Below are 26,873 nucleotides of genomic sequence, written 5' to 3' on the forward strand. Positions count from 1 at the left end.
GATGCCTAGGCCCTGCCATTGGAATCAGTAGATTCCTGATGGAGACAAAATGGCCCCCAGGGCCTCTTGCCTTCCATCACGTGTTACCTTGATCTTCCCGAAGTCCCGGGAAGCCCTGCCTCTGTCCCTTCCCCCTGACTGGCTGTTGGGTGGAAGTTCCATATATCGTAGTGTGGGGAAGTGCCGCCCAGACTGTCTGGAGCCTTCCTAACGACCATATGTTGTGGGTACGCCTGTGGGTGGGACCTGGGTGAATGGAGTGTGTGACGAATACGCATTCTATGTTGTGGGTGTCTAGTATCTGGTGGTTGACACAATGACTGAGACAGCCCTGCCCGAAAACCATTATGAATGCAGTGTGGAGTGTTGAATGGCTGGGTACTTGTCCCAATACACATGACTTGTTGTGAGTGTCTGGAGAGAAATGAATGGCCTGAATGCACTGTGTGCCTGATTGGCTGCCTTCCTGCATGAATGCCCTTAGTCGTGATTGGATGCTTGAGTGTGACCCAGCAGAATGAATGGGAGATCAACAGTATATCTGGGGACCTCTCACTGCTAGGAATCGTGTTCAGAAGCTGAAGTCCACTACGACAAGTAACTGAAGCTTGACCTTGAAGCCCTGTTGGACGAGAAGAATTGATGTTGCTCTCCTTCACAATCTGAAAGCGGTTGTGCCTCCAAGAACTGACCCAGAGAGAACCTGGTAAGGCGCCCTCTTCCCGAGCTACGAGGGACCATCGTGCCCCAGCTGATCTTCCCAAAGCTCCCCGGTAGACAGACCTTCGTCAGGCTGCCGACCCGAGACGGGGACTGCTGCGGAACTCCAAGGAGAAGCGCCCGGACTGTTGTCCGCCACTGTCGACGACCGCCATCTCCAACCAGAGCCGCCGGGCTCCCGTTTGCCTAAGAACTTTAGAATCCAAGGACGCTCTCGTCCGCATCGTCACCGCTGTATCCTGCTGGAGAAGGCCTGACCGTCGATGCGCTGAGGAGCATCCACCGGTGGGTTTCCCGCCATCTAAAGACCACAGAGACGCCGACGACTCGATGCCCTTGCTGGGTCACAGTTCTTCAAACTCGTTGCGGTCCAGAACTATCAACACCGAGGTGCCCCGCACGCCTCTTCCTTGCAGGACGTTTACGCTTCCCCGTCAATGAGCACCGCTCGGAACGAAGCTGCCACTTCCCCTTCGTAGCTCGACCTGTTCTCCGTCGGACGTTCGACGACCCGTGACTCCTGCCTTAAAGGGAGAGCACTTACGAAGGGCCGTCGATTCCCCGACGAGGAACGCTACAACGCCAGGTACTTTGGGGTTGCAGAACTATTTGGAAGGCTGTGGAGAACAACATATGGACTGGGCTTGTATCTTTTTCTACAGGTTGCCCAGGTGGGGGGATCTCCACACAGAACTGTGTTAAACGGTAGTGACCAGTATTCTGCCAGTTGTTCAACCATCTTGCTTTCCTTCCTCTCTCTACTGCTGGTTTCCTCTTTATTTGATCTGTGTGTCATTCTGACCGTATGCACTTTAATGAGATCTGATAATATTTGTGGTACCACGTTAGAACTGTATATATTTACCATTGTTGATTTCGGAGCACAAAGTGATTGTGATAGTGTACATGACCTTGAATATTAATTATATAAAGACTGTGTTTTAACCAATACAGTGTGCGGACATTCCTTTGTGGGTGCTTGGGGACTACACTGTACTTAAGAACCTCCTGAGAAGCTAGGCCTTGATTGCCCGACCACGTACCAATAATACAGAATCTTGGCTGGGGTTGTCTGTGCTTCTCCTCTACCATATAGAGAGCAGAAGTACAGCCCCCCCCTCCGGCGTCTTTACACTCCCGTCAGTACTTTTCCACCTACGTTAGCAGCACGCAGACGGAACAACCAGGTGCAGGTGAGCTCATTTTAGCACCAGTCTCCCACCAATCAGTATATCATCCATCATCATCTCAATGGTCCAGTGTCAATTAGGGCTTTGAAGTTGGTCTTGAGTTTGTACTGTTCTCTGAGAATTATTAAGGAGTATGGGCACCAGCCTGCCTCCGTGCGTCGGTGTGATCATCTTGTTCGTCCAACTTCGTCTATCACGTGATTGGACACCATGATATTGAACCTTTTTGTGTATTTGATTTTATTCCTCAATAGTCCTCTGACGTCTTTTGTTTTTGATTGACCTCTCTGAACAGGAGCTTCTGTTCTTTCACGTTAATTGTATCCAATGTCAGCCAATTCCAGTTTGATAAGACCTTGGCTTTCTTGGCTCAGTGAACTCCTTAGCTGAACTTTTATTCTATTGAATTCAGTTGCTTTTCTTAACTGCAACACTGAAATTAGGCCTTCCTGCTTTGTTCAGTACTGCTTATGAGTAGTGGAAACATCCATCCTTTACTTGTCCATTTGTTTCTATAGAGGTATATATCTATATATATTTTGGCTCTTGCCGCAGTCTAATCTATTTAAAAGCATGTGGCTAGCTTCATGATTGCTTTGCTGCTTGCATTTCATTGCATCTGTACACATTCAAACTAACTAAGTATCTTCATCAGGTTTGTAGCATAAGTTTCTTCATCTTGATTCCAAGATGTCACTCATCCTTGTTACTTCTTTGTGTTTTATAATTCGTCTGCCTTTCTGGTCTGGTTATCTTTCTATATGGGTGTCGATTCAACTTTGTATGACGTCACCATTCATCTTTGCCATTTAGTTTCTCTGCTTCTTCAGGAATCTCGTTCAAATGGCCATCATATTGTCTTGTATGCAGGTATGGTTTCCTCAATGGGTACTTTACCTCCCATATTCTCTTAGGTATAGGTATTCTTATGGGTACTGCACAGAGTCCTTGCTCTTCTCTTTGCTGGTTTAACTGTTCAGTATACGTCACATACTTTGGTTCATACTTTTCAGGTAATGTAGGTGGGGCAGTTGGAGTGGGGGTACTTGGTTCCTCCTCTACAGTATTACCCTCCTAACAGCCGCCTCCTTAATGGCTGGATGTAGCAGCCAGTGTCGTAGTTGGGCATATCTAAGTCTCTCCCCCTCCCCTATTGCAAATTCACTTTTGTATTCCGTGAAGGAGAGGATCTCCTCTTCTCGAAACATATCCTGCAGCGTCCCTCCCGCCATGTCTTGAAAGCTCCCCCTTCTGTCCCCGGCGTGGAGTCTCTATTATTAAAGATAGGTGTGAAGGAGGAGGGGAAGGTCGTAATACTCTGAGTTTCCACCAACGTGTCCCAGTTATTTGCCACCAGTTTTGTGATGGAGCTCTCATACATGTGTTTTGCTCTGTGCTGCTTTGGTAGCCATAATACTTTTTTCAAATTGTGTCGTGTCACTGCCCTATCCATACTGACCCACTGTTTCTCCTCCCCCTCTTGCAGCCATTCCCTGATCACCCTTAGCTGTGTGGCGTTGTAGTATTGCTGAATGTTGGGGAGGGCCAACCCCTCTTCCCTCCTGGGGGCCATAAGTAAGTGTCTGTGGATCCTCGCTCTCTTGCCTTCCCATATAAAGTTGTTGGTTAACCTCTGCAGCTCCCATAAAAAGCTTGCCGGTACCACCTGGGGAATTGCCTGGAATAAGTTTAGCATACGTGGCAACGAGACCATTTTTACTGCCGCTAGCCTTCCTATCCAGAAGATCCGGAGGTTCCTCCACTTGTGGAAGTCTTTCTTTATTCCCTTCAGTATGGGAGGGTAGTTTGCCGCGTACCACCTTGTAAGGGCTGTGGTGATGTGTACTCCCAGATACCTGATTCCCCCTGTGCTCCACACAAACGGTGTTGCTGCTATCAGTGTATTGCGGTCCTCTGTCCCCAGGGTAAGGCTCATCAGCTCGGATTTACCTATATTGATTCACAGGCCCGACACCTCCCCAAAATTTTCTAGCAGGTCCTTGCTTGCCCTGCTGGATTCTAGGGGTTCCGTCAGGATAAGCAGCATGTTGTCGGTGAAAGCCGCTACCTTGTGTTGCTGTCCTCTGAATGTGATGCCCTGCATCTGATCTGCCTCCCATATTGCCTGTAGGAGGGGTTCCAGGTAAATTGCGTAGAGAAGCGGGGAGAGGAGACAACCTTGTTTTATTCCCCTGCTCAGTCTAAATGGGCGGGTCATGGGATTGTTTACCGCCACACGTGTTAATGGTCCCTGATAATTGGCCTGCACCATTCTGAGAAAGTTTCCACTCAGGCCCATTTTATCCATGACCCGAAATAGAAAGGACCACTCCAGGCGGTCAAACGCTTTTTCAGCGTCCAGTGATAGGAGTACTGCGGGAGTGTCCGTTTTCTGTGCCTTTTCCAGTAAATGTGCTACCCTCCTTATGTTGTCTGCCGTCTGTCTACCTCTTATGAAGCCCGCCTTATCTGGGTGGATCAGCTCCGGGAGGAACCGTTCTAGTCTATTTCTCCAGAATTTTAGTGTAAAGTTTTGCGTCGACATTGATTAGTGCTATGGGCCTGTAGGATGTTCGTTCCATGGGGTCTTTATTGGGTTTAAGTATTAGGGTCATTTTGGCCTCTTCCATGGAGGGGGCTATACGGCCTGTATACGGTCAATTTTGGTACTAATATGGTTGCAAAGGTTTTATAGAATGCTGCTGTGTAGCCGCCCGGGCCCGGTTGCTTGCCCTGTGACAGGTTCCTGATAACTTTCCTCACCTCTTCCTCTGTGATTTCCTGGCTTAGGTTGTCTTGGGCTTCCCTACTTAGTTTTTGGATCCTAACATTCTCAATGAAGGCCGCTTGTGTTTGGGGCTGGGGGTTTTTGCGATGTGTAAAGTGTCTCGTAGAATTTTGCTAGACTTTCTTGGATATCCTCTGTGCGTGTAATGTGCTCCCCTGTTTCTGTTTTTAGTGCCGAGATCGTGTTTTTAGCCCATGCTCCCCTCAGGAGACGCGCCATAAGGGCGTCCGCCTTGTTCGCTTTAGCATAGAATTTTTGAAGAACGAAGAGTAGAGCCCCCTCTGCTCTCTTTGTTCGGAGGATCTCAAGCTGACCTATCGCCCTACTATATTCCCGCAGGGTGGACCTGTTGGGTGTCTCTCCCGCCGTCTTCCTAGCCACCTCCACCTCTGCCTCCAGCTGTGCCTCGAGCGTCTTTAGTTGCCTCTCTCTCTGGGTGTCTCCTGCTATCAGCTCCCACCTCATTGTAGCTTTAAACGCATCCCATCTGGTGTCCTTCCCAGTGTCTCCCCTTTTGTTGTTCTCGAAGAATTCTCTCATCTTCCCCTCCATTTCCTCCCTATTTACTGGATCCCTTGGAATAGTCCCTGGGTATTTCCAACCCCACGCTCCCCTCTTTTTATCCCCTAATCCCAGTTGCATGGAGACAGTTTTGTCATCTGCAATCCCAATGGGACCCACCTTCACTTCCCTGACCCTCCCCATCAGAGCTGCTGTCACCCATATGTAGTCTATTCTCGACTGCGTCCCGTGGACGCTCAAGAGGAAAGTGTAGCCCTTCTCATCCCCTTTTAATTCCCACCACACATCTCTCAGTCCCACCCTTTCCATCCTATTTCTTAGTCCCGGTGATGCTACAACCCCCCTTCCTTTGCCTCTTCCCCCTGACCTGTCCCGTTCCCTATCCCATGCCATATTGAAATATCCCATTATAATTATTTGGCCCATTGCTTTTTCTTCCAGAACTCCCAGAAAACGCCTCAGGAACGTTTCTTGCCTGAGTTGGGTGCGTAGATGACCCCTATGGTGTAGCGGAGGTCCAGATGTGTCCCTCTGACTATTATATACCTACCTCCCTTGTCGCGATGGACCTCCCTTACCCTGAAATCCACTGTGTTTTTGATAGCCAGCGCCACCCCTCCTGTCTTGTTCATTCCCGATGCTTGAAATATTTGGTTGAATCCTCTCAGTCTTAGGCTTGCCTGATCTTTATTTAGGAGATGTGTTTCTTGTAGCCCCAGGATGTCTGGTCCCTCATTTCTCGTGAATCTCTCTCTAACATTTTCCTTTTAAGGAGGGAGTTGAGCCCCCAAACATTGTGAGTCTGCCACTTGAATAGTTATGTCTCTACTTGACGCCTATGTCTGCTGTTGATCTGGGGGACCCCCCATCTTTCATATCCCTCCAGCCGCCTTCCTCTCCTTCCCCTTCCCGCATGGTCCTCATATTACCTTCTCTGGTCTGCCCTTTCTCCTCGCCCCTTTTTACACACCGTACTTGTCTGCCCCTTTCCCTTATCATGCCCCTCTTGCGCCCCCATCCAACCCCCTCCTGCCCTCATCCCCCCTCTGTAGGGGTTCCCGCCTCTCCCCCACCCTCCGGGCCACATCGTCCTTGCTAAGTTCATGATGTTTACCCCCTTCCGTCACCCTGCCGATGTGTCTTCTTTTGTGTCCACCACCCCTTTTTCGTTTGCCCTATTCAGGGTTTTTCCCCGTTGGCTTCCTCTCCTGCCTCAGAATTTGCTTTCTCACCTCTCTCTTTCCATTGTGGGCCCTGTAGTGTAGGTCTTATTTTCCTTCCATCTCCGACCGTGGTCCAATGCCATGGTCTGGGTCTTGGTCTCTTCTCTGTCCCTGGGGACCTCTCATCTCTGACGTCTCGTTGTTCCTGGTCTAAATCTAGGGGCAGAATGTCTGTGCCTTCTTGCGATGTAGTTATCCGTTTCTGCGCTCCTGCCCATTCAAATAGAAGACCAAAATGGAAGTTCCACTTATATCTAATCCCTCGTTCCTTGAGTACTGTGAGAATCAGGCCCATTTGGCAACGCTTTACCAGAGTGCTATTGGCTAGATCCTGGTACAGCTCGATTTGTTGGCCCTTATATTTTACTGGCTCTCGTTGTCTTACTGCTTTCAGGACTGCTTCCTTTTGGGCGTACCTTGTGAATGCAGCTAGTACATCCTTTGGTCTGGCATTCGGGTTCTTGATGTGGCGTCCCACTCTGTGGACTCTATCCAGTTCTATAGTGCCTGGGGTCGTTTCTCCTAGGAGTTCGGCGAAGATGTCCTGCAGGGCCTCTTTCAACTCTTTGTCCACCACCGTTTCCGATAATAGTTTCAGCCCTATGTTGACCCTTCCTGGATCTGTTCCCCATGTCTTCCATCTGGAGCTCCAGGTTTCTTGTTGCTGTGTCCAGTCTTTCTATTGCCTCGCTGTTTGCCTTGTTTCTCTGCCAACCTCCTGCAGGCCCTCTTCCAGAAGGTCAGTCCTCTCTTCCAACTGCTCCACTTCCTGTTTCATTTTTGCCTGGGCTGAGTTGAGGTCCGATCTCATCAGATGGAATTGGTCCTGGAATGTCCTTGCTAAATTGTTCTATAGGTATAGCATTTCTCTGTGGAAGTCCTGGCGCGACATTGTGATCGTTGGTTCCATTTCTTCTGGGGTGCTGCGCTCTACTGCTCCCTCTTGGGTGCTTTTGTGTGCCTCGTTGGCTTCCCTGGCCGGCCACATCGTCAGGAGTGTTCCTGGAGTTTCCCCCAGGGTCAGTCCTCCTTTATTTGTTCTGCCTTTGTTTTTAGTCGACATGACTGGGTGTGTCCTAATGTTTATTTATACAAGGCTCTTCTAGGCTGCAAGCAGGAGCTTATTAGCAGCCAACTCCCCCTCAATTTGAAACCCTCCAACCAGTATAATAAGGGCTTTTGATTCCAGTTTCCAGCAATAGTGGGGGAATAGGAGTGCTTTTTGGAAGCCCATGAATTGCTTAATAAATTTGGACTCTGTAGATGAATGATTACTAACCTATGGAAGTTCACTTCTATGAATTGACACCGGTGTTGCTTGGGCGTTATAGACTGCAGGAGTCATCCAAGACAGTCTTTTGCCACATTTGGCACTTAAGGAAGCAAGAGTGCTAGCACGCTGTTTTAAGACCAATTCACTGTTGCTGGTTTGTGCGCTCCAGCCCAGGTTTTTTTTAATTGGACCGTAGGTAATCATATGTGCTAACGTCCTCTAGTGGTATCTAGTTGGATCCTAGCCTTTAGTTTCCGTGTGTGATGGCAAACCATCACCTTTTGTTTTAGCGGCGTTGATTGTAAGTTTCCTTTACCTGCAGAAATCTTATGTGATCGTCAGTGGTTTCTGCAGGCCCACCCGAGTGTTGGAGAGCAAAACTGCATCATCTGCATACAATAAGATGCCCACATGTCGGCCTGCAGTACGAGGGGCAGTTATGTCAGCATTAAGGATTCTTGCTGCAAGCTTGTTAATATAAATCAAGAATAATAGAGGGGCAAAAACGCACTCTTGTCGCACACCGAAATTAACCTAGAAAGGAATCTGTATTTTCTCCCCTCTGGCCTTCGCAATATAAGGTTTGGGGTCAGGGTCAATATGTTAGAAGGGACATTCAATTTATACGAGGATTCCCACAGTATGAATCGATCCACAGAATCGAAAGCGGTTTTGAAGTCCACAAACAATAGGTACATGTTTTTTTTTTTTAGGACTACATATTTGTTTAAAGTGGCAAAAAGGCAGAAAGCCTGGCCGATCGTACTCACACCTTTCTTGAAGCCTGTATTTTACTCCGAGATAACATGGTTTTCTGTTACCCAGAGTTTGTTGGGCCAGAATGGCCTTTCCGTATACTTTGGGGAGACTATCAATCAGACTACTTGGTTTGTAATTGCCTGTCTGTTGCTTGTCGCCTTTCGTGTGTATTGGGATCATTTCTGCTGGTTGGCAACTGCTGGGGACTTAGTCAAATATGGTCTTGTTGGTAAAAAGCCACGTCAAAATTGGCACCCAAACAGCAGGTTCCTTTTTAAACAGGTCGATCAGTAACTTTTGTAAACTGGGGTGCTTACCAATCTTGTGGGAAAGAAGAGCATTGCAAATTATTTCTTCCACAAAATGTATAGGATTGTAGGGGGGGCTTAGATGTATTCCAGGAAAATCATTCCTGATCAGAGTATCTGTTGATAAAGAACAAAAATGTATAAACCATGCATCCTTAGTCATATAAGATTCTACTTCTTTATTCAAATAATTATTACTGCTTAAGATTTACGAAATGATGTGCCAAAATCTTTTAGAGTCTTTATGTAGTGAGGCTTCATTTAGGATCTCCCATCTCTCTTGTTCTGCAAGCATTCATTCCCACTGGATTAGATTTTTTATATGCCATTCACGGTATGCTTATAGGGTACGACGTCCTTTCATCGCCTGCTTTTACATCGCCAGGCTTTTAAACGTGCACATTACATCGAATGTGCTCATCGAATTTTTTAGGGGGGTGGGAAAGGGCAAATAAGGTTTTGGGCGGGTGGGCAATAGTAAAAAATAAGTGTGCGTGGGGAGTTTGGGGGGACCCCCCCAAAAACAAAAAAAAACATTCGATGGAATGTGCACATTTAAAAGCCTGCCGATGTAAAAGCAGGTGATGAAATCACATGGAACCGCCAATAGTGCCCCCCTTGTTCATCATTTTTAATCTCTTTTGGGAGTTCTGTTTTAGCAAGGCTGCATTCCACACCATACCAGGTGTTTCGTATGCGACCCTGTTTACTAATCTGCGTCATAGGTTTAGTTAGAAGAGGGTGTAATGCTGCAATGACATCACAATACAAGGTCTCAATATCATCCCGGTTAAGAGGTGCTTGATTGGGTTGTGTCTCTGATATTCCTTCCTCCTCTGCTAAATCCCACAGTTGCTGAGATTGGTGACCAGGGCTCTTATGTGTTCTCCTGGGTCCTGGCCTCCCACACCCAATCGCCTTCAGCCTCCGCCCGTTCCCAGCACTTGCCTTGGCACCTACTGGCCTATGCCACCACAGGCCTGCACTTATTTATTGGCAGCTGACCACTCTCACCAAGACACTTAAAAGCTGCTTAGTCCCTAGCACTTCCCTCCCTGTTACTCTTAGCACTTATCCCCCCTCCCTCATCCCTCTCTCTCTCTCTCTGCACTGGCACACTCTGAATGCTCACAAGGCCTCGTACGTCCACCTCTATCTTTCATTGTTATATTTGCTTTCTCTCCCATGTTCCCCCCCTGTTGCCCTGCGGCGTGTGGGCGCTGTGAAACACAATTTACTTGATGTATAAGCGCCTTACAAATGCAGAATAAATAACTAAATAATATGGGAAGCATTGCCTCGTATATACGGGGTGCCAAAGACTCATTTGCTACATTTTCTGTTCTTGCAAAGAACAAGATCACTGGCATGAGTAGTCTCAGGGGCCGGCTGTGGATTATATGTGCGAATGGCTAGACAGGCACAGATGGGGCCATGGTGACTCTCTACACGTTGAATCACCTCTTGTGACTTTCCTATCTTTCAATTATTATTCTAGCGGGATCTAACCTACATGGGAATAATGGTCACCCTTTCTATAAATCGGTTTGCATGAGTGAAACGCCAGGTATAGAATAAGGATCAGAGCGTATTTGTAATTACATCTCTGAGGGTTACAAGTTATCTTCGGAATCCCCATGCGTCGACCCCTTCCTTCATAAGGGATTCTATTGCAGGTACATGTTCAGATCCCCTGTAATGATTATATGTACGGATGATGTACTCTTGGACATTTTAGAGTAGGGATTCACTAAAGCCTGTAGGAAGCCTGAGGTTTTTAAATGTTCTTTAGGTTTCCAAGGTGTTACATAGATGTTCAATAATAGATATGTTTGTCCATATGTTAGCAAGATTTTTACACAGAACAAATCCTTTGATTAGGGTTTGATCCTTGCGACCTTTGCTTTCATCTGTTTGTCAACCCTCCGCTAGGGCGTCCTCTCTGATCAGGAGAAGCAGGTGAGAAAAAAGAGATAAAACCTGGTTTCGGAGGGCACTCTACAAACAATGTGTCTTGAAGACACATTATTTGATAGCTTTCAATGAAAGTATACCAATCTTGAATAAGCATTTATTTTTTAAACCTGAGAGGTTCAAAGATAACACACCAATATAAGAATTTGTGGAGATTCTCTTTTAAAGTGTTGGCTCTATTGGAGGGGTACCCACATGGATATCACTCTGTCAATGTATTTGATAGAAATCCAAGGACTCTCTACTCAAAACATGCGAGGAAGACATCCTACTCTGTCCTCTATCCTGTGTAACATAAGGTGTCTTTATATCTGATGATTATACGTAACTTATCAAAGGGGAGTGATCTCAAATTGATCCAGAGGTGGAAGTGTAATACAAATTATTGTTACGTGGTACCACTAGTTCCTTTTTATTTTGAAATGTGTACCTTTATTTCAGAGGCTCAAGAAAAGCGTCCTGCACGCACTGAGTCTGAGTACAATCTGCTCTGCACCAATGAGCAGGCATTGCCCATTTCCAAAGTCAGGCCAGACTGAGACACAGACACAGCGTCTGGGGCTGTGCTGCCAGCGCCATAACGACCTTTCAAGCACTTTTATTTTGTTATCAGCAGAGCCTTTCTTATCCGTGATGGGACATCTCCAAGTGAAAGACCTGACACAGCACCAGTTACCTAGAAAATCTGTGTCCGCTACCAAATCAGTTAAAACGAGGAACATAATAAATACCTCTTTTAAAGAGATAGTATATCCATGATGTCTACTAAGATGACATCCAAGAAAAAGTTGCCCGGAGTCGCGAAAAGGGCGGAGGCAAAGTCTGTTGGGAGTCTGTGGAGCTGTGACCCCTGTGCTTTTCCTGTGCTCTACTAGGGCTCTGTCCCTTTAAACCATTGTATCCTGAGCCTCTCAGCTGCGTATCCTTTCGCAGCTGATCTTGTTTTGGAAGACCAGCGGGACACGTGACTGATCACGTGATCTGATCAGCTGGATAAGAAGCTGGCTGCGGCACCCTTGCGGCGATAAGCCTAGAGTCGCGAAAAGGGCGGAGGCAAAGTCTGTTGGGAGTCTGTGGAGCTGTGACCCCTGTGCTTTTCCTGTGCTCTACCTGCGTGTACTCGTGGTTTCAGGAACTCCTACTGCAGGCTGAGGGATTGGAAGTGAGGCGAGCTGCATCTACATTTTAAGGATTGGACTAGGGCTCTGTCCCTTTAAACCATCGTATCCTGAGCCTCTCAGCTGCGTATCCTTTCGCAGCTGATCTTGTTTTGGAAGACCAGCGGGACACGTGACTGATCACGTGATCTGATCAGCTGTATAAGAAGCTGGCCGCGGCACCCTTGCGGCGATAAGCCCGGAGTCGCGAAAAGGGCGGAGGCAAAGTCTGTTGGGAGTCTGTTTGGAGCTGTGGGGCTCCAAAGAGAAGAGGACGAGATAAATAAAATTTCACATAAAAACTCAGGAAAAACCCAGTGTGGAAACCTAAAGGCAAGGGAAATGGTTGGTGGAGTCGACCAAAATCAAAAACACCCAGCAAATGAGAAAAAAGAAAAGGAAAACCAACATGGACCAAGGGGAAGCAAAGATTCGGCCCGTGAGAGTAACCATGGGTCGGAACAGCAAAGAATATACCAAGATCGTTCTAAGGACAAGACGGGTACAAGGTTAAAAGAAAAGCGAGGAGATGGATCTTCTTCTCCTAGGGACAACTATAGCAGGGATCTGGATGATAAACTATCACATAAAAGAAAGGAGGCTAAATCAGAAAAGGGAAAAACGGTGCTTGTAATCGCACAGCGGAAATTGTGAGGAGATCACTGCCAAACTGGTCATGGAAATCGTCGGACATACATATAAAGAAACACAACTAGCAACCAGAAAATTCGATCAGGACCCTCCAGGTTGACCAACTGGTAAAAGCATGCTCCTTAGTGACACGGGGACATTTTTTTATAGATATGGCCTCTTGGAACACACGAGGGTTCAGTCACCTAACTGCAAAGAGTGACGTGAATCTGGGGCAATGGGATATACTATGTCTATAGGAGACATGGTTAACACAGAAACCAGAAATGGATGGATATTCAACATTTGCCATACCCGCAAAACAGGGCCCAAAGGGTCGTCCCACAGCTGCTTTATTTACAGCAATAAGATCAGGTAGTGGTTTGGAGGTGATGGAACAAAAAAACTCTTGCGATCAATTTCAAGTCTTAATAATATCCTGAAAATATATAGACAGTAGTAGTAGAGAAAAGGAAGAGCGCATACTACTAATTAACACATACTGGAACCCAGAGACAAGTAGGGACGAGTTATATCTGGAAAACCTCATAAGCATTCTAGATGAAGATGCTGAAAACCAAGCGTGCAACCATACAATAATCACAGGGGATTTCAATGCTATATGCAAGAATATTGGAAACCAACGACCACACTTACCAAAATCTGCGCCAATCTTGAAAAGAGGTGAGCACCTTGAAAAAATCTTGAGATCAAGAGACCTGCATAACCTGCATTGGTTACGATCAGATAAAAATCTGGAGATCCCTTCTTGGCAAAGAGTGGAACAATCAGGGACATTAGACCATACATTTGTGTCCAAGGAGCTGCTGGGAATGACGGTCAGTTTTGCGATGGTAAGGACTTTAAACAGTGATCATAATTTACAGCATACAAGATGGGCGAACCTACAGAAACCCCAACAGCTCTTTAACCAAGATATAGATGTGAACATCAAGGGATCCAGGTTAAAACTGACGGAGAATGCAATTAAGCAGATTTCTGAAAAATACTCCATGATAATGGATGGGGAAGTTAATACAAAAAAAAGTCAGAGAAGATGATGGATTATACACTCCTGTTAAAAAAATACATAAAGACGGCAAATAAAATCAAAGAGACCCCAATGAACTATCTTCACGCCTATAACCAGGAATTAGTAACAAGAAGAAGAAACCTACGAAAACTAAAACGGATGGCGATCAGATCCGGTACACAATTGGCGCATGAAAGTTGGAAGAACGCCAATAGGAACTATAAATCCTGGATAATACAAAAAAGGCATTCCCTTTACCAGGCAGATTCGGAACTAATGTTAAAAACGTTATGTGGGAAAAAATCAAGAGACTTTTGGACCCTTATAAAGGGCACTATGATGTCCTGTACCACCGCATTACACAATAGCGTGGGAGAAAGGAGGTGGATCGCCCACTTTTCCAACCTATATGCACCACTGCCCGTCATGGAGAGCGCCTGCGTGCGAAAAAGGAAAAAGGGGATTGAGTCCCCATGGGAGATCACAACAAAGGAAGAAGATATCCTAGCAAAAATCAAAAAACTTAACAACTGAAGGGCCCCGGGGCCTGATGGGATCACAAATAGTGACCTAAAACAACATCAAGAAATATGGGCCCCCTTGATTAGCAACATCTTTAAAACTTGCAACCAGGAGCAAAATATACCAGCTTCATGGAGAAAAGCGATAGTGGTCCCAATCTTTAAACGCGGAAATCGAGAAGATCCATGCCACTATCGCCCAATATCCTTGTTGGATGTTATTGGGAAAATATACGGCGGGCTCGCCTTGGAAGCATTTCAAGCCTGGCTCAAAGCTGAAAACGGGGGCGATCCATTCCAGACAGGATTTGTAAAAAACGCAGGAACATCGAGCAATATATTGATGCTAACAACAATCAAAGCCAAGGCTATGCAGACCGGTCAACCCGTATACATGGCATTTGTTGACCTGGTACAGGCGTTTGACGAGGTCAACAGGGACATACTATGGGAAAAGCTGGACGCTATGAAGTGCCCTCCAGCTATAATGGGCCCGATTCAAACATTGTACCAGGATACATCTATTAAAGTAAGGCTCGGGCAAGATGGACTACTGTCGAGGGAAATTCCAACCTTCAGAGGGGTGAAGCAAGGCTGCCCCCTGGCCCCTGAATTATATAGCGCATATATCGCTGACTACGCTGAGTATGAGAAGGAAATAAGATGCTTCCCTCCAGCTATTGGTGGTGAAAAAATATCGCGCTTGTTATATGCAGACGATATTATCCTGTTGGATAACACGCCAGTAGGTCTGCAAAGACAGTTGACGAACCTGATCACATATCTGAAGCAGAATAACCTAAAGCTGAATCCAGAAAAAAACAAAATAATGGCTTGGGAAGGCAAGAAAAAGAAGAAACAAAGCAATCAGAACTGGTTCGCGGAGGGGCTAAAATTGGAAAAAGTAAAAGACTTCAAGTATCTGGGAGTCACGATGTCAATCAATGAGTCCGAAATAACAATGCAAAATCTGCTATGGACAAAGATAAAAACTTTAACAATACAAGCAAGGATGATAGACAAAAAATACGGGAAATTTTCACTACTGGCAGTAAACTACTTTTATAAAGCAAAGGTGGTCCCTGCAATCCTTTATGGAGCAGATGCAATGTTCCTAATACCTGAAGTACTGTGGATTAAATTAGAGAGCTATTTCTGGAAGAAAGTGCTTAATTTGGCACAATCACCTCTATGCCACTGTTAAGGAGAGAGCTATGTCTCGTGTCACTAAAAGCGATCCAGGAGAGAAACATGCTAATGTTATACCGAAAACTCCAATTGGAGAATAAACCAAAACCTTTGGAGCTGGTGAAGAACGAGATGACAATGGACAAGATCCGTGCACTAAAAGACTGGAAGCTGAGAAATATGATGTTATTGAAAGATCTAGATGTCTCGGAAGAGACACTTGAAATAAACCCAGTCAAAATATCAAAAAAACTCTTTGAAGCAGATTGGATCAGGACAGAGGACATAGCGCGATCATATGAAAGACTTCCTAAGGGTCCCGAAAAAACTATACGACACAAGAGGTTATCTGAAAAAGTTCCCGGATAAAAGGTTGGCCAGAACATATTTGAGATTTCGATTAAACCAACTACAAACTAACGAAATTCAATTCATAAGGAAATTGTCATCAGATAACAAATGTAGATACTGCAAATCAGAGGAGACAGTAGAAACTAGTCGACATCTTTTACTCGAATGTGAAGGTATCAGTACATCGAGAGCAGTCTATCCTGGGAAAATAATGCAATCGTTTTCCACACTGACAGAGAATAACTGGTGGCAGGCCTTTAACGAAGGAGAAAATACTAAAAATGTGATTGCAGTGGCATCCTTCTTTGAAAATATTAAGCTAACAACTAAGTAAAGGTAATAGGAGGAACTTCTTTGTGGCTTAATGTGTGAAAAATCCCATCGAAGGAGAAGACTTCATATGTGAAAATGTCTGAGTACGTGTTATAAAAACCGTAATCAAAAAATAAAAAATAAATAAAATAAGTGAACATTGTGAAGCGATCTAAGGGATTAAATAAATAAATAATGGAAGGAAGTCTGACAACAGAAACTGGTTAAAGACCTTGAGAACAACTAGATTTACGTAAGGAACCCAATAGGTCAGGCAGTGGTATTAACGGAAAGGGTCAAAATGGAGGACATGGAAGGGACTTTCTTTTCGTGTTTTCTTTAGGAACACTTAATGTAGAAGGGGATCTTAATGGAACTTTATGGATACATTGGACTTTTTTTTATTTTACCTTTGAAAAAATTGTTTGTACAATTGAATCAAATAAAAAAAAAAAAAAAAATGTTTACTTTATGTTAATAGTGAAATCTTATTAACATAATGGATAACAATGAGTTGGAAACTTGTGACAGACTCTCCATACCTAGCTAGGTTTATTACACAACTTCTTTTAGTTTATATTTTTAAGTGGAGAAAGTACAGCAGTGTCAAGTATGAGATGCTTCAGGCTTGCCTTACTTTGTATTCTGGGACTCTAGTTTTCCTTTGAGGGTGTGGCAAATAAAGCTACAATTACGTGGTTTAGTTTAACATGGTTCTATAAAGATGTACATGTGGTCAGGTTGCTGCACTGTGGATTTTGCAAGTAAACTCTATAAGACAGTATTATCATATACCTTGAAATCCAAATCTGTACCAAGTAAAGCTTGAAAGGTGTCTGGCCAAGTGCTTGAATTGCAGAGTGGGTTAAAATGCCTGCTTCACTGTGTAGCCAAAGTGTGTGATCCTAGGCAAATTGTTTAATCTCACACCTTTGTGGGGGATTATTTAGGATTGGGAGAGGGATTGCAGGGTTGTGGGTTGATTGCTTAAATTTGGGAGCAGAGTTAAAGGGTTCTCAGTGAAATATTTAGGTTCTGGAAATGAATCTCAAGCATGAGACAATTATTTGTGAAAAGTAGATTCGGGATTCTGAGGTGATTATTTAGGTCTTAGAGTCGGGCCCAAGGCTTTTTGGGCTGATAATATATATTTTTGTCCTGTTTCCTTATCAAAGTTAAATAGTTGGGTGTGAGCCCTGCCAGGTAATTTTCCTTACAACCCCGCCCCAAGAGACCACATTTGATACTTTCCAATCAACAACTTAGGTTAGCTGCTTATCCTTTTCTTATCAAACTGTATACTTTTGATACTTAAACACAATTTACATTGTTGACAGGTGGGCAAGAAAATATGTGGCTAGTGAGGTGATATTTTTGTCTTTGCCAACAGGTCCCCTTCAGACAATGAGTGAGTTCAGCGATTCCTGTCCACATCTGGATTCTCTGGGTGAGATCACCAAGGATGAATTGCTGTTTAAATCAAAGGTAAAAAAGACTTTTGATGGGTATCTGTGTGTGTATTTAGACCATGGGAATGACATGAACATGGCTCTGTGTTGTATTATTGAAGAATATATGTGGTGTTTAGTTTTAGAGGTGGTATTGCACTTCTGTGTGTGGGCCTGCTTTCCCCTGCCGCCCCGTTTCCTTGCCGCCCCGTTTCCTTGGAATCGGCAAGCACACCCTGAGCCCTGTAGGTGTCACTTCTCGTGGAGTGCAGATCTTTCTCTACTACTCTTCTGGGTATCACACTTCATTGGGAGACTTTGAGTGTTCTTTGATAGTATTACATGTATTTCCAAAGGGGATATTTGCATTTGCTCAGGTGTTTTTTCTTTTTTTGTTTTTTTTTTAAGAACTTTATTTTTGATTTGCATGTCACAGTACACTCTGCGTGTCTTGCATCTACATATCACAGATTCACATTACAAATTGACAACCCAACTCCCCTTACAGTCTTTTACATCAGGTGCATGTCCTTGTGTATTCCCACAGAATGAAATTACATTTAGCTAGCTGTGTGGCATGGCGTATCATCCACACTATCATTGTCAGAATTTTCAGTGTCTGTGGAGGTTTCATCTAAGTATGCCCTGAACGGGGCCCAAATGTCTTTTGGTTTACACGGAGCAGGCATCATACCAACATAGTTTTCTTCACATTCATTCACGTAAGTGAGGGTTGCAAGGAACTGTTCTGCTGTTGGAGCCTGGTCGCTCTTCCATTTCTGAAGGATGCATTTCTTTGCTACTGCGCAGGCGACGTTAAATAGTCTCCTCGTTTTTTCCGGGACCTTACCAATGTCGCCAAAACAGGTATTTAGGTGGATTGAGGTGTGCAGTGATTTGTGTTATTTCCTCAAGGATATTGGCCACTGCGAGCCAAAAACCCGCTACCTGGGGGCAGGCCCAGTACATATGAAACGAATCCGCACCACGGCCGTGGCATTTCGGGCACCTGTCGGGAATGGTCCTGTAGAACTTTGCCATTTTGGCTGGAGTGAAATGTAGTTTGTTCAGAACCTTGAATTGTATTAGTCTCAGGCCTGCAGTAAGTGAGGTCTTCTTAGATAGGAGACAATATCTGGACCACTTCCCCGCCTCGATTGTAATACCCATGTCTTTTTCCCACGATGCCTTGATGGTGTTTGTTGATTTCGTATGAGCCTGCACAATATTGTATAATTTGGACACCCCAGTGCCAGCCTGGGAGTACAGTGACTGGTAGCATACATGTTCGGGGGGTTCCTCTGGGAATGATGGCCACCTTTCTTTGAACGCGGCTTTCATATGATGGAATTGTAGGGTGGCTAGTTGGTTGCTCCCCACTGAGTTTGCAAAGTCTTCAGGAGTTACAAATTTACCATTAGAGAACATGGTTTTCATTGTGAGTTCATATTCGGGTAGCCAGTTTTTCTGAATGGCAATGTTGTATGTCTGCTTAATGCCCGGGAAGTTCCAGAGCGGGGCTTGGGAATCATAAGGGCAGTCTATGTGCAGACGTTTGCTTATTGCAGCCCATGCCGCAACTGTGCAGGAGGCAGGGTCAAACTTGCAATCATCTTTATGTGACTTTGTGAATATGATGGATCTCAAATCGGTTGGGCGGACCGAACGGCGCTCGATGGGTATATGTGGTGTATTATGCAAGGGGTCCTGCCAGAACTTTGCGTAGTGTGCCTGTGCCACATAGTAGTACAGTTCGAAATCGGGGGCGGCGAAGCCTCCCATATCATAGGGTTCAACCAATTTGTTCCATTTCATTCTATTCGCGCCACCGTTCCACACGAAGGTGGTGTTCATGGATCGCAGATTGTCGAAGAAGAGCTTGCCCGGCCATGTAGGTACATTACAGAAGATGTATAGGAGCTTAGGGAGTACTGTCATTTTAAGGACTGCTATCCGGCCGGCAAGAGATATGGGGAGTTTGGACCAAATTTGAAGTTTAGGGTGTATGGTTTGTAGTGTGGATTCATAGTTATCTATATAAAGAGAGTTCTTGTCGTGAGAGACCAGGATTCCCAGGTATCGAATGTGATTGGGAGCCCATGACAGGCCATGAGTGTTTGTGGGGCAAGTAGTGGCTCGTGTCAACGGAAAGATCTCAGATTTGGATGTAATGATCTTGTAGCCTGAGTGTGTAGTGAATTCGGTGATCACCGCCAGAATGGGGGATATGTTATTTACTGGTTCCCGAACATATAGTAGTGCATCGTCTGCATATAAATGAGATGGCTTGGTATACCCCGGCCATTTTTATACCCCTATGGTCTTGTTCAGCCCTGACAGCAGCTGCCACTGGTTCAATGGTGAGGGCAAAAAGGATGGGTGAGAAGGGGCATCCCTGCCTCGTTCCCCTGCATAGAGTAAATTGATTGGATAGGGTACGATTGGTTAGAACTCTGGCCTTGGGAGAGGAGTAGAGAAGTTTGACACAACCTATCAGATAAGGGCCGAATCCGAATTTGTGAAGAACCTCAAACATATAGAGCCATGATCCGAATCAAACGCTTTTTCGGCGTCAAGTGAAATGGCTGCTGCTTGTGCCTCTGGTTTGATCTGTGCTAGAACACTGAATAGTCTGCGCAGGTTCAGGGCCGTGGATCTCGTAGGGATAAATCCGCATTGGTCGGGATGGATTAAGGTGGTCATTTTGGGGAGCAGTCTAGTGGCCAGCACCTTCGCGTAAATCTTAGCATCTGTGTTAATCAGGGACAAGGGACTGTAGGAGGAGCGTTCATATGCCGGGCGTCTGGGTTTCAAGACTGCATCTGACATGGACTCAGGGAGTGAACCAGCGCTCATAGCCTCTTCCCATACAAGGGACAATATTGAGGCGAGTATCGGAGAGCATGCCTTATAGAGGTCGGCGTTCAGATGTCCGCCAAAATACGTTTGTCATGGGTCCTACTATAGGCAGATTCGAGCGATTGCAGGGTTGATTCTGTGTTGCCCAAGTTGGTTCTAACGGTTCTGAGGAGACCAGACGTCTTGGACATAAGATTGCCCCGTACCCACACCTTAAATGTTTCCGAGATGGAAGCCCAGCTGTCCACAGAACCTTTATTCAGCTGGAAGAATTCTTCCATCTCGATATATAGAGCCTCCACCACATTCGGGTCCTTCAATATGTTGGGGGGCATCCTCCATCGCTGTGCAGAGCGGCGGATGTCCGGGAGCAGTATATCTAGAGTGACGGGAATGGTCCGAGAGTGTGCGCGGAAGAATATTGCAGCATTCGATGGAGTTGATGAGGGGGTAGGAGATGAGCCAGTAGTCTATTCTGGATTCAGAATCATGGACCGAAGAATAAAAGGCATATTTTCTATCTGTAGGATGGGTCCCTTTCCATACATCGGACAAAGCAAGTTCCTCCTGGGCTTGGTGTATAATGTTGGCTGTTTTAGTAAGGGCTCTAGGCTTACTTGAGGACCTATCTAATGTCGTATCGAAGATAGTATTAAGGTCTCCTCCCCACAATACCCAGGCTTCAGTTGTAGGGCCTATCTCTGCAAGGAGGTGTGTGTAGAATTCTGGCTCATCTAGGTTTGGACCATATGTATTAACCAGTATACATTTTCTGCCAGCCATGGTGCCCCAGACCACAACATATCTGCCCTGTGGATCGATTATGCTTTTCTCGGTAGAGAACCCCAATGAGGGGTGTATTAACGTGATGACGCCTCTATTTTGGGAGGAGTATTCCGTGTAATATCTATTTTTTCCTCACTGCCACAGGATACTTTCATTGGTGGATTTTAATGCATGAGTCTCTTGGAGCATAGAGATATGCGGGTGATGCCTGTTAGTGTAAGCGCCTACTTTGCTGGCTTTCGCCCTGTTGTTTAACCCCCGGATATTCCAGGTGAGCAGTTTTAGTTGAAGCCCCCTGAGTGTACTAGTTTTCTGCGCCATTTCCGTGTGTCATACAAGAGCTTGGGAGAATGGGTTTTCACGTAGTGGGGGACAGCAAGTGAAACCGTGAGTGCAATTTTACCGATGGTGTCGTAAATCTCCCCCCGTCTCACCTGGGATCACTTTTTGCTCTGTTCCGCGGGAGGATTCCTCTTGTGGACAGATCGGGTCTTGTATAGAGTCGCTCGAGTCTCGTCCGGCTGCAGAGCGCGTTCAAAGTTCCGGGAAGGCCGCTGTTCAAGGATGTCCAGGAAAGTAAGTGGCGGTCGATAAGAATGGGGATTCCAGGAGTCGAATTGAGGGAAAAGGGGAAGGAAGGAGGAAGGAAACCAGGATCTTGGATAGAAGATTCGCCGAACAGCACACACACGTCAAGTCACTACTGAATGATAGCGTTGAGACACGCAGGGCAGCGGGGGCATGGCCAATTTATAGGACGTGCCGTGTGCGACGTGAAGGCTGGTGTGAGGCAAGTCGCTTGTTGCGGCCATGTTGGGAGTAACAAGGAATACAAGCCCCGACACGATAAGGACCAGGAGGTCCAGAAGGGGCAAGATCTATGGGTCATGACAGCATGCCTCCTCCGAAGACCTGTTCCACCAGGTTTGCCTGGGTGTATGAGATGGAATCTTCTAAGCAGTCGAGGGGTATTTAAGTTAGAAACTGCTTCCCAGGTTCTCTCGCTCGAAGGGTATCCTTTCCATTCAACCAGGTATTGAAGTCGACCCCGTTTATACCTGGAATCGCATATTCGGGAAACTTCATATTCTAGCTGATCATTCACAACAACAGGACTTTTCGGGAGGATTGGAAGTAAGGTTTCAATAGGGAGGTGTGAAAGACTGGGTGTATTTTCTTCCAGGAATCGGGTAGCTTGAGTCGGAATGAGACAGGATTGACAAATTCCTTTATGGAAAATGGTCCATAGTAACGAGGAGCCAATTTGTTTGGCCGTAGATGTCGGGGTAATAGTTTTGAGGATAACCAGACTTGATCACCAACAGAATAAGAGGGCGCTGGTCTTCTCTTGGAATCCGCATAGAGCTTGGTGCTGTCACATCACGGCAGGGATGGCGGGTATGGAATCGCTGGCGCGGGATAGCTGGCGTGACAGTCTGCCATTGATTTTCATGCTCGGCTGATCCCTGCGTCGTCCTAGACATTGCGCGCGTACGTGGCCGGAAGTATAAAGATCATCGCTTCTGGGTTACGTACGCGTTGCAATGTTCCGGGTTCCTTCCTGTGTTGCTGCCGCTCCCGTTGTTGTTTCCCGCTGTTAGCCCATTTAGCAAATTTCTCGGCACCCTTGCCTTGCTGGGTTTTGCTTCTGCCACTCCCTTGTTCCAGTTAGATTTTCCTTCCTTCCCTCCTCCTCCCGTTTCGCTGCCTGCCTTTCCTTTCCTCTTTTTTCCTCCTTCTCCTGTCCTCTGCCTGTCCTAGCTCCTTTTTTCCTTTTCTTTCCCTCCTCGCCTGTTTCCTTCTATTCTTCGTTGTTTTCTTTCATCCTTGGCCTGCTTCCGGACTGCCTTTGCTACTCCCTTGTACCTTGTTGGATCTGCTGGTTACCTGACCCGTGCCTACTCACCGGACTGCCTTTGCTACTCTCTTGTACCTTGTTGGATCTGCTGCTTACCAGACCCGTGCCTACTTACCGAACTGCCATTGTTTTTCCCTGGTACCACGCTGGACTTTCTGGTTCCCAACCTGTGCCGGTTGGTTGGACTGCTCATTCATCACCTACCTTTTTCTTCAGCGCATCAGCCAACTTCGCCAATTGTACCAGAAGGAAGTCTTTAGGGTTTTTTTGTGCCTTTGGCTTTTTTTCCCCTGGGTGGCTCTCCCGGTGGGAACGCCCCCGTTGCCCCTATCTTAGTGGCACGGTGGCATCCTATCGAGGGCGTCCTTATCTCCATAAAAAAAAGGAGAAGCCTTCAAGACGCAAGGAAGGAAAACCCAAGAAGAAAGTGGAAGGTGAGGAGTTGGGGCAAGGGGGATAATCTGCTTTATCGTCTGAAGAAGAGGATATACCGACGTTTGTGACAGTTTGCAACGCCCACAAGAAACCGAGATGGCAACTCCGCAGCAAGTACAGGAACTTGTAGCTGCCGTCCAAAACCTTAACCTGGAGGTTCAGAACCTCAAGGCCGCCAATGCAGCACTACAACAAAGAATGACGGATAGAGAACAACCTTCTTCAGACCTAACCTCGCTCCCTTTGGTGTTAATGCAATCTTCACTTTTCCTTCCGCCCACAGACATTCGCTTCAGATCATGCCAAAGTAGGATTCATGATTACCCACATGACGGGTAATGCCCTGGCTTGGGCCACTCCTTTGGTCAATCAACCCGATCCTGTGCTACGGAATTATGATGATTTCAAGACTCTACTTCAGCAGACCTTTTTGCGCATGGAAAGTACTTTCCTGGCATCCGAAGATCTCTTGGACATCCGACAGGGCAACACAGACTTACTCTCCTATATTACCACCTTCAAGCAGATAGCCGCCGAAGCTGGCTGGCAGGAACAGGCTCAATATGCCATTTTTCATCGAGGACTGAGAGAGGATCTCAAGGACGAGTTGGCACGTATAGACCGTCCGACATCCTTTTCGGATCTCATAACTGCCATTCTTCGGATTGATTTTCGGCTGTCGGAACGACGGTCTGAAAGAAAGAAAACCAAATTCTACAGTCTCCCTCCCCCTGAGACTCAGTCACCTTCCTCTGTACTGTCTTCTCGCCAAGGCAAAGAGGAACCGATGCAAATAGGAATAGCTCAAGCCTCGCTCACCCCGGAGGAACGTAAGAGGCTACGGGATGGCAATATGTGTATGTACTGTGGAGCCTCTAACCATTTGCTACGTGACTGTCCAGATGTCCCACCTAGACGTTCGGGAAACGAGCGCCCTCGGTAAGTGTTAGGACGCACTCCCGAGGGGCCATCCCAAGTCCTTCCGCAACTCTTTCGGTGTCTTCTTCTGGTACTCCAGAGGATTCCAGGCTGATGGTTCTTACTGTTACCCTAACGTTGGGCAAGACAGAGATCTTAACCCAGACTTTGCTCGATTGTGGCGCTGCTGGCAACTTCATCGACACCTGGTGGGCAGAACAGAAGGGTATCAACCGCCTGGCTAAACAAGAGGACCAGAAGGTAGAGGGAGTTGACGGAGAACCTTTGAGTTCCGGCATGATCACCCACACCACTGAAGAACTAAACCTACGCATCCAGCAGTATCCTGAAATGATCTCATTCGATATCATTCGAGCAGCTCATTTACCCATCATACTGGGGATAGGGTGGCTCAGAAGAAATAACCCTCACATAGACTGGACTAAGAACATACTGAGCTTTCAGTCCGCTTTCTGTAAGGCAGAATGCCTTCCAGAGCCAGGGTTCAAGACAGTCCAGACCACCATTATCTACGATTCCAGACTCATCCACTGCCTTCCTCATCACCTCCAGGAATACGCTGAGGTAGTGACAGAGAAATCTCCTAGTGAACTACCTCCTCACAGACCGGAAGATTGCTGATTAGACCTTGTCCCAGAAGCATTAGTACCATTTTGTAGGATGTTTCCTCTATCGCTCAGGGAGAGACACTTCCTCCGGGAATACCTGGATAACAATTTGGCTAATGGGGTCATTAGACCATCGAAATCTCCGGCAGGAGCTTCACTGTTTTTCATCCCCAAGAAGGACTCACAGGAATTGAGACCCTGTATCGATTACAGGGGTCTGAACAAGGTGACCATTAAAGACAGATACCCTATGCCACTCATTTCCGAAATCATTCAAGCCGTTCATGGCGTCACGGTTTTTACCAAATTGGATCTCTGGAACGCCTATCACCTTCTCCGGATTCAAAAGGGGGATGAATGGAAGACAGCGTTCAGGACTCCTTATGGGCTATACGAATACCAGGTGATGCCATTTGGGCTAGTAAATGCCCCTTCGGTATTCCAGCGCTTTATGGACAGACTTTTTTCAGATCTACTGTGTCAGACCACCATAGTCTACCTCGACGATATCTTGGTGTACTCTAGGGCTACGGAAGAACATGAAGGCCATGTCAAAGAAGTGTTCCAGAGATTAAGAGACAACCGTCTCTCGGTCAAGCTCGACAAATGTGTGTTTTCTGCAACCTCTATTCCCTATCTGGGATTCATATTGTCTAGTCAGGGTATCGCCATGGATCCTCGCAAGGTATCCGCCATCCTGGAATGGCCTTCTCCTACATCTATCAAGGAAGTACAAAGGTTCCTTGGACTGGCAAACCTTTATCGAAAATTCATCTCCAACTTCTCCCACAGGATAATACCCATTACCACCTTGCTCAAGAAATCTTCTAATCCGTTTTCCTGGTCTAACGAAGCTGAAGACAGCTTTCGCCAACTCAAAGAAGCCTTTTGTACCACTCCCATCCTTCAACAGCCAGAGCAAGGCCGACCCTTCATTGTCGAGACAGACGCCTCCTCATCTGATATAGGGGCGGTCCTATTGCAAAGACATCAAGGAGTGGAGCACCCGATTGTCTATTTCTCTAAAACCCTCAATGCCAGCCAAAAGAACTAGTCAGTCATTGAGCGCGAACTGTTGGCCATGAAGTCGGCCTGTTTGGAGTGGCGACATCTACTACAGGGAGGTAAACATCCATTTTCCATCAGATCCGATCATAAGAACTTACAAGTACTGCGACAATTCGAGTGCTACAACACACGTCAAGATCGTTGGGCCTACTTCTTTGCCCAGTTTGATTTTGATATCACCTACATTCCAGGGCGTCAGAATCTAGTCGCTGACTCTCTGTCCCGCCGAGGAGACTACATGTCGGGATCTGATTATGCTCATGATCTGATGTTTCCTCTGCCAAGACAGATAGGAGTATTAACCACGTTTCTGAGTCAAGTGAAAGAAGCTTCTGGAGGCAAATTTGAGTTAGCGAAACATCCCCACAACATCCAATACGACATCAAGGAGGGTCTCTACCTTGTGGAAGGCAAGTTGTATTTGCCTACTTCCTACTTCCGGAAACTGGCTTTAAATTGGTGTCACGATTCCAAGATGGCTGGTCATAGAGGCACCAAAGGCACTTTGGACTATCTGCAGAGACATTTCTACTGGCCGGATATGAAAAGAGATGTGAACCGTTACGTACAATCCTGTATGGCATGCCTTCGTAGCAAGGGTACCCGCCTAAGACCAATGGGACTTTTGGAACCCAATGCCGTTCCTGATGGACCTTGGAACGTCATTTCAACCGATTTCATCGTTGACTTACCTCCATCCCAAGGGTGCACATGCATCATGGTGGTGATCGATTATTTCACTAAGATGGCTCACTTCTCTCCACTACCAGGTATCCCGACAGCGGCTGGTATGGCCGAAACGTTTATCAAGGATGCCTTCGGTCTCCATGGGGTACCTAAGAAAATCATCTCCGATCGGGGTAGCCAATATACTTCCCGATTCTGGAAGAAGCTATGCGACCGATTAGGCGTTGATAGAGCCT

The 26,873-nt window shown here is 46.2% G+C and overlaps 1 protein-coding gene across 6 annotated transcripts in view; it reads left to right on the forward strand.

Moving 5' to 3' along the window:
* The window catches only part of USP20 (ubiquitin specific peptidase 20), a 587,649-nt gene that overhangs the window by 49,217 nt on the left and 511,559 nt on the right, over positions 1–26,873 (forward strand). For all 6 annotated transcript variants that reach the window (XM_069609236.1, XM_069609235.1, XM_069609237.1 and 3 more), the window contains exon 2: positions 17,340–17,434. In XM_069609236.1, coding sequence (XP_069465337.1) covers positions 17,340–17,434 — 95 coding nt within the window. The remainder of the gene's footprint in view (positions 1–17,339; positions 17,435–26,873) is intronic.

Source organism: Ambystoma mexicanum, chromosome 8 (genome assembly GCF_040938575.1).
Source record: "Ambystoma mexicanum isolate Mex_15411 chromosome 8, UKY_AmexF1_1, whole genome shotgun sequence".
Classification (NCBI taxonomy): Eukaryota; Metazoa; Chordata; class Amphibia; order Caudata; family Ambystomatidae; genus Ambystoma; species Ambystoma mexicanum.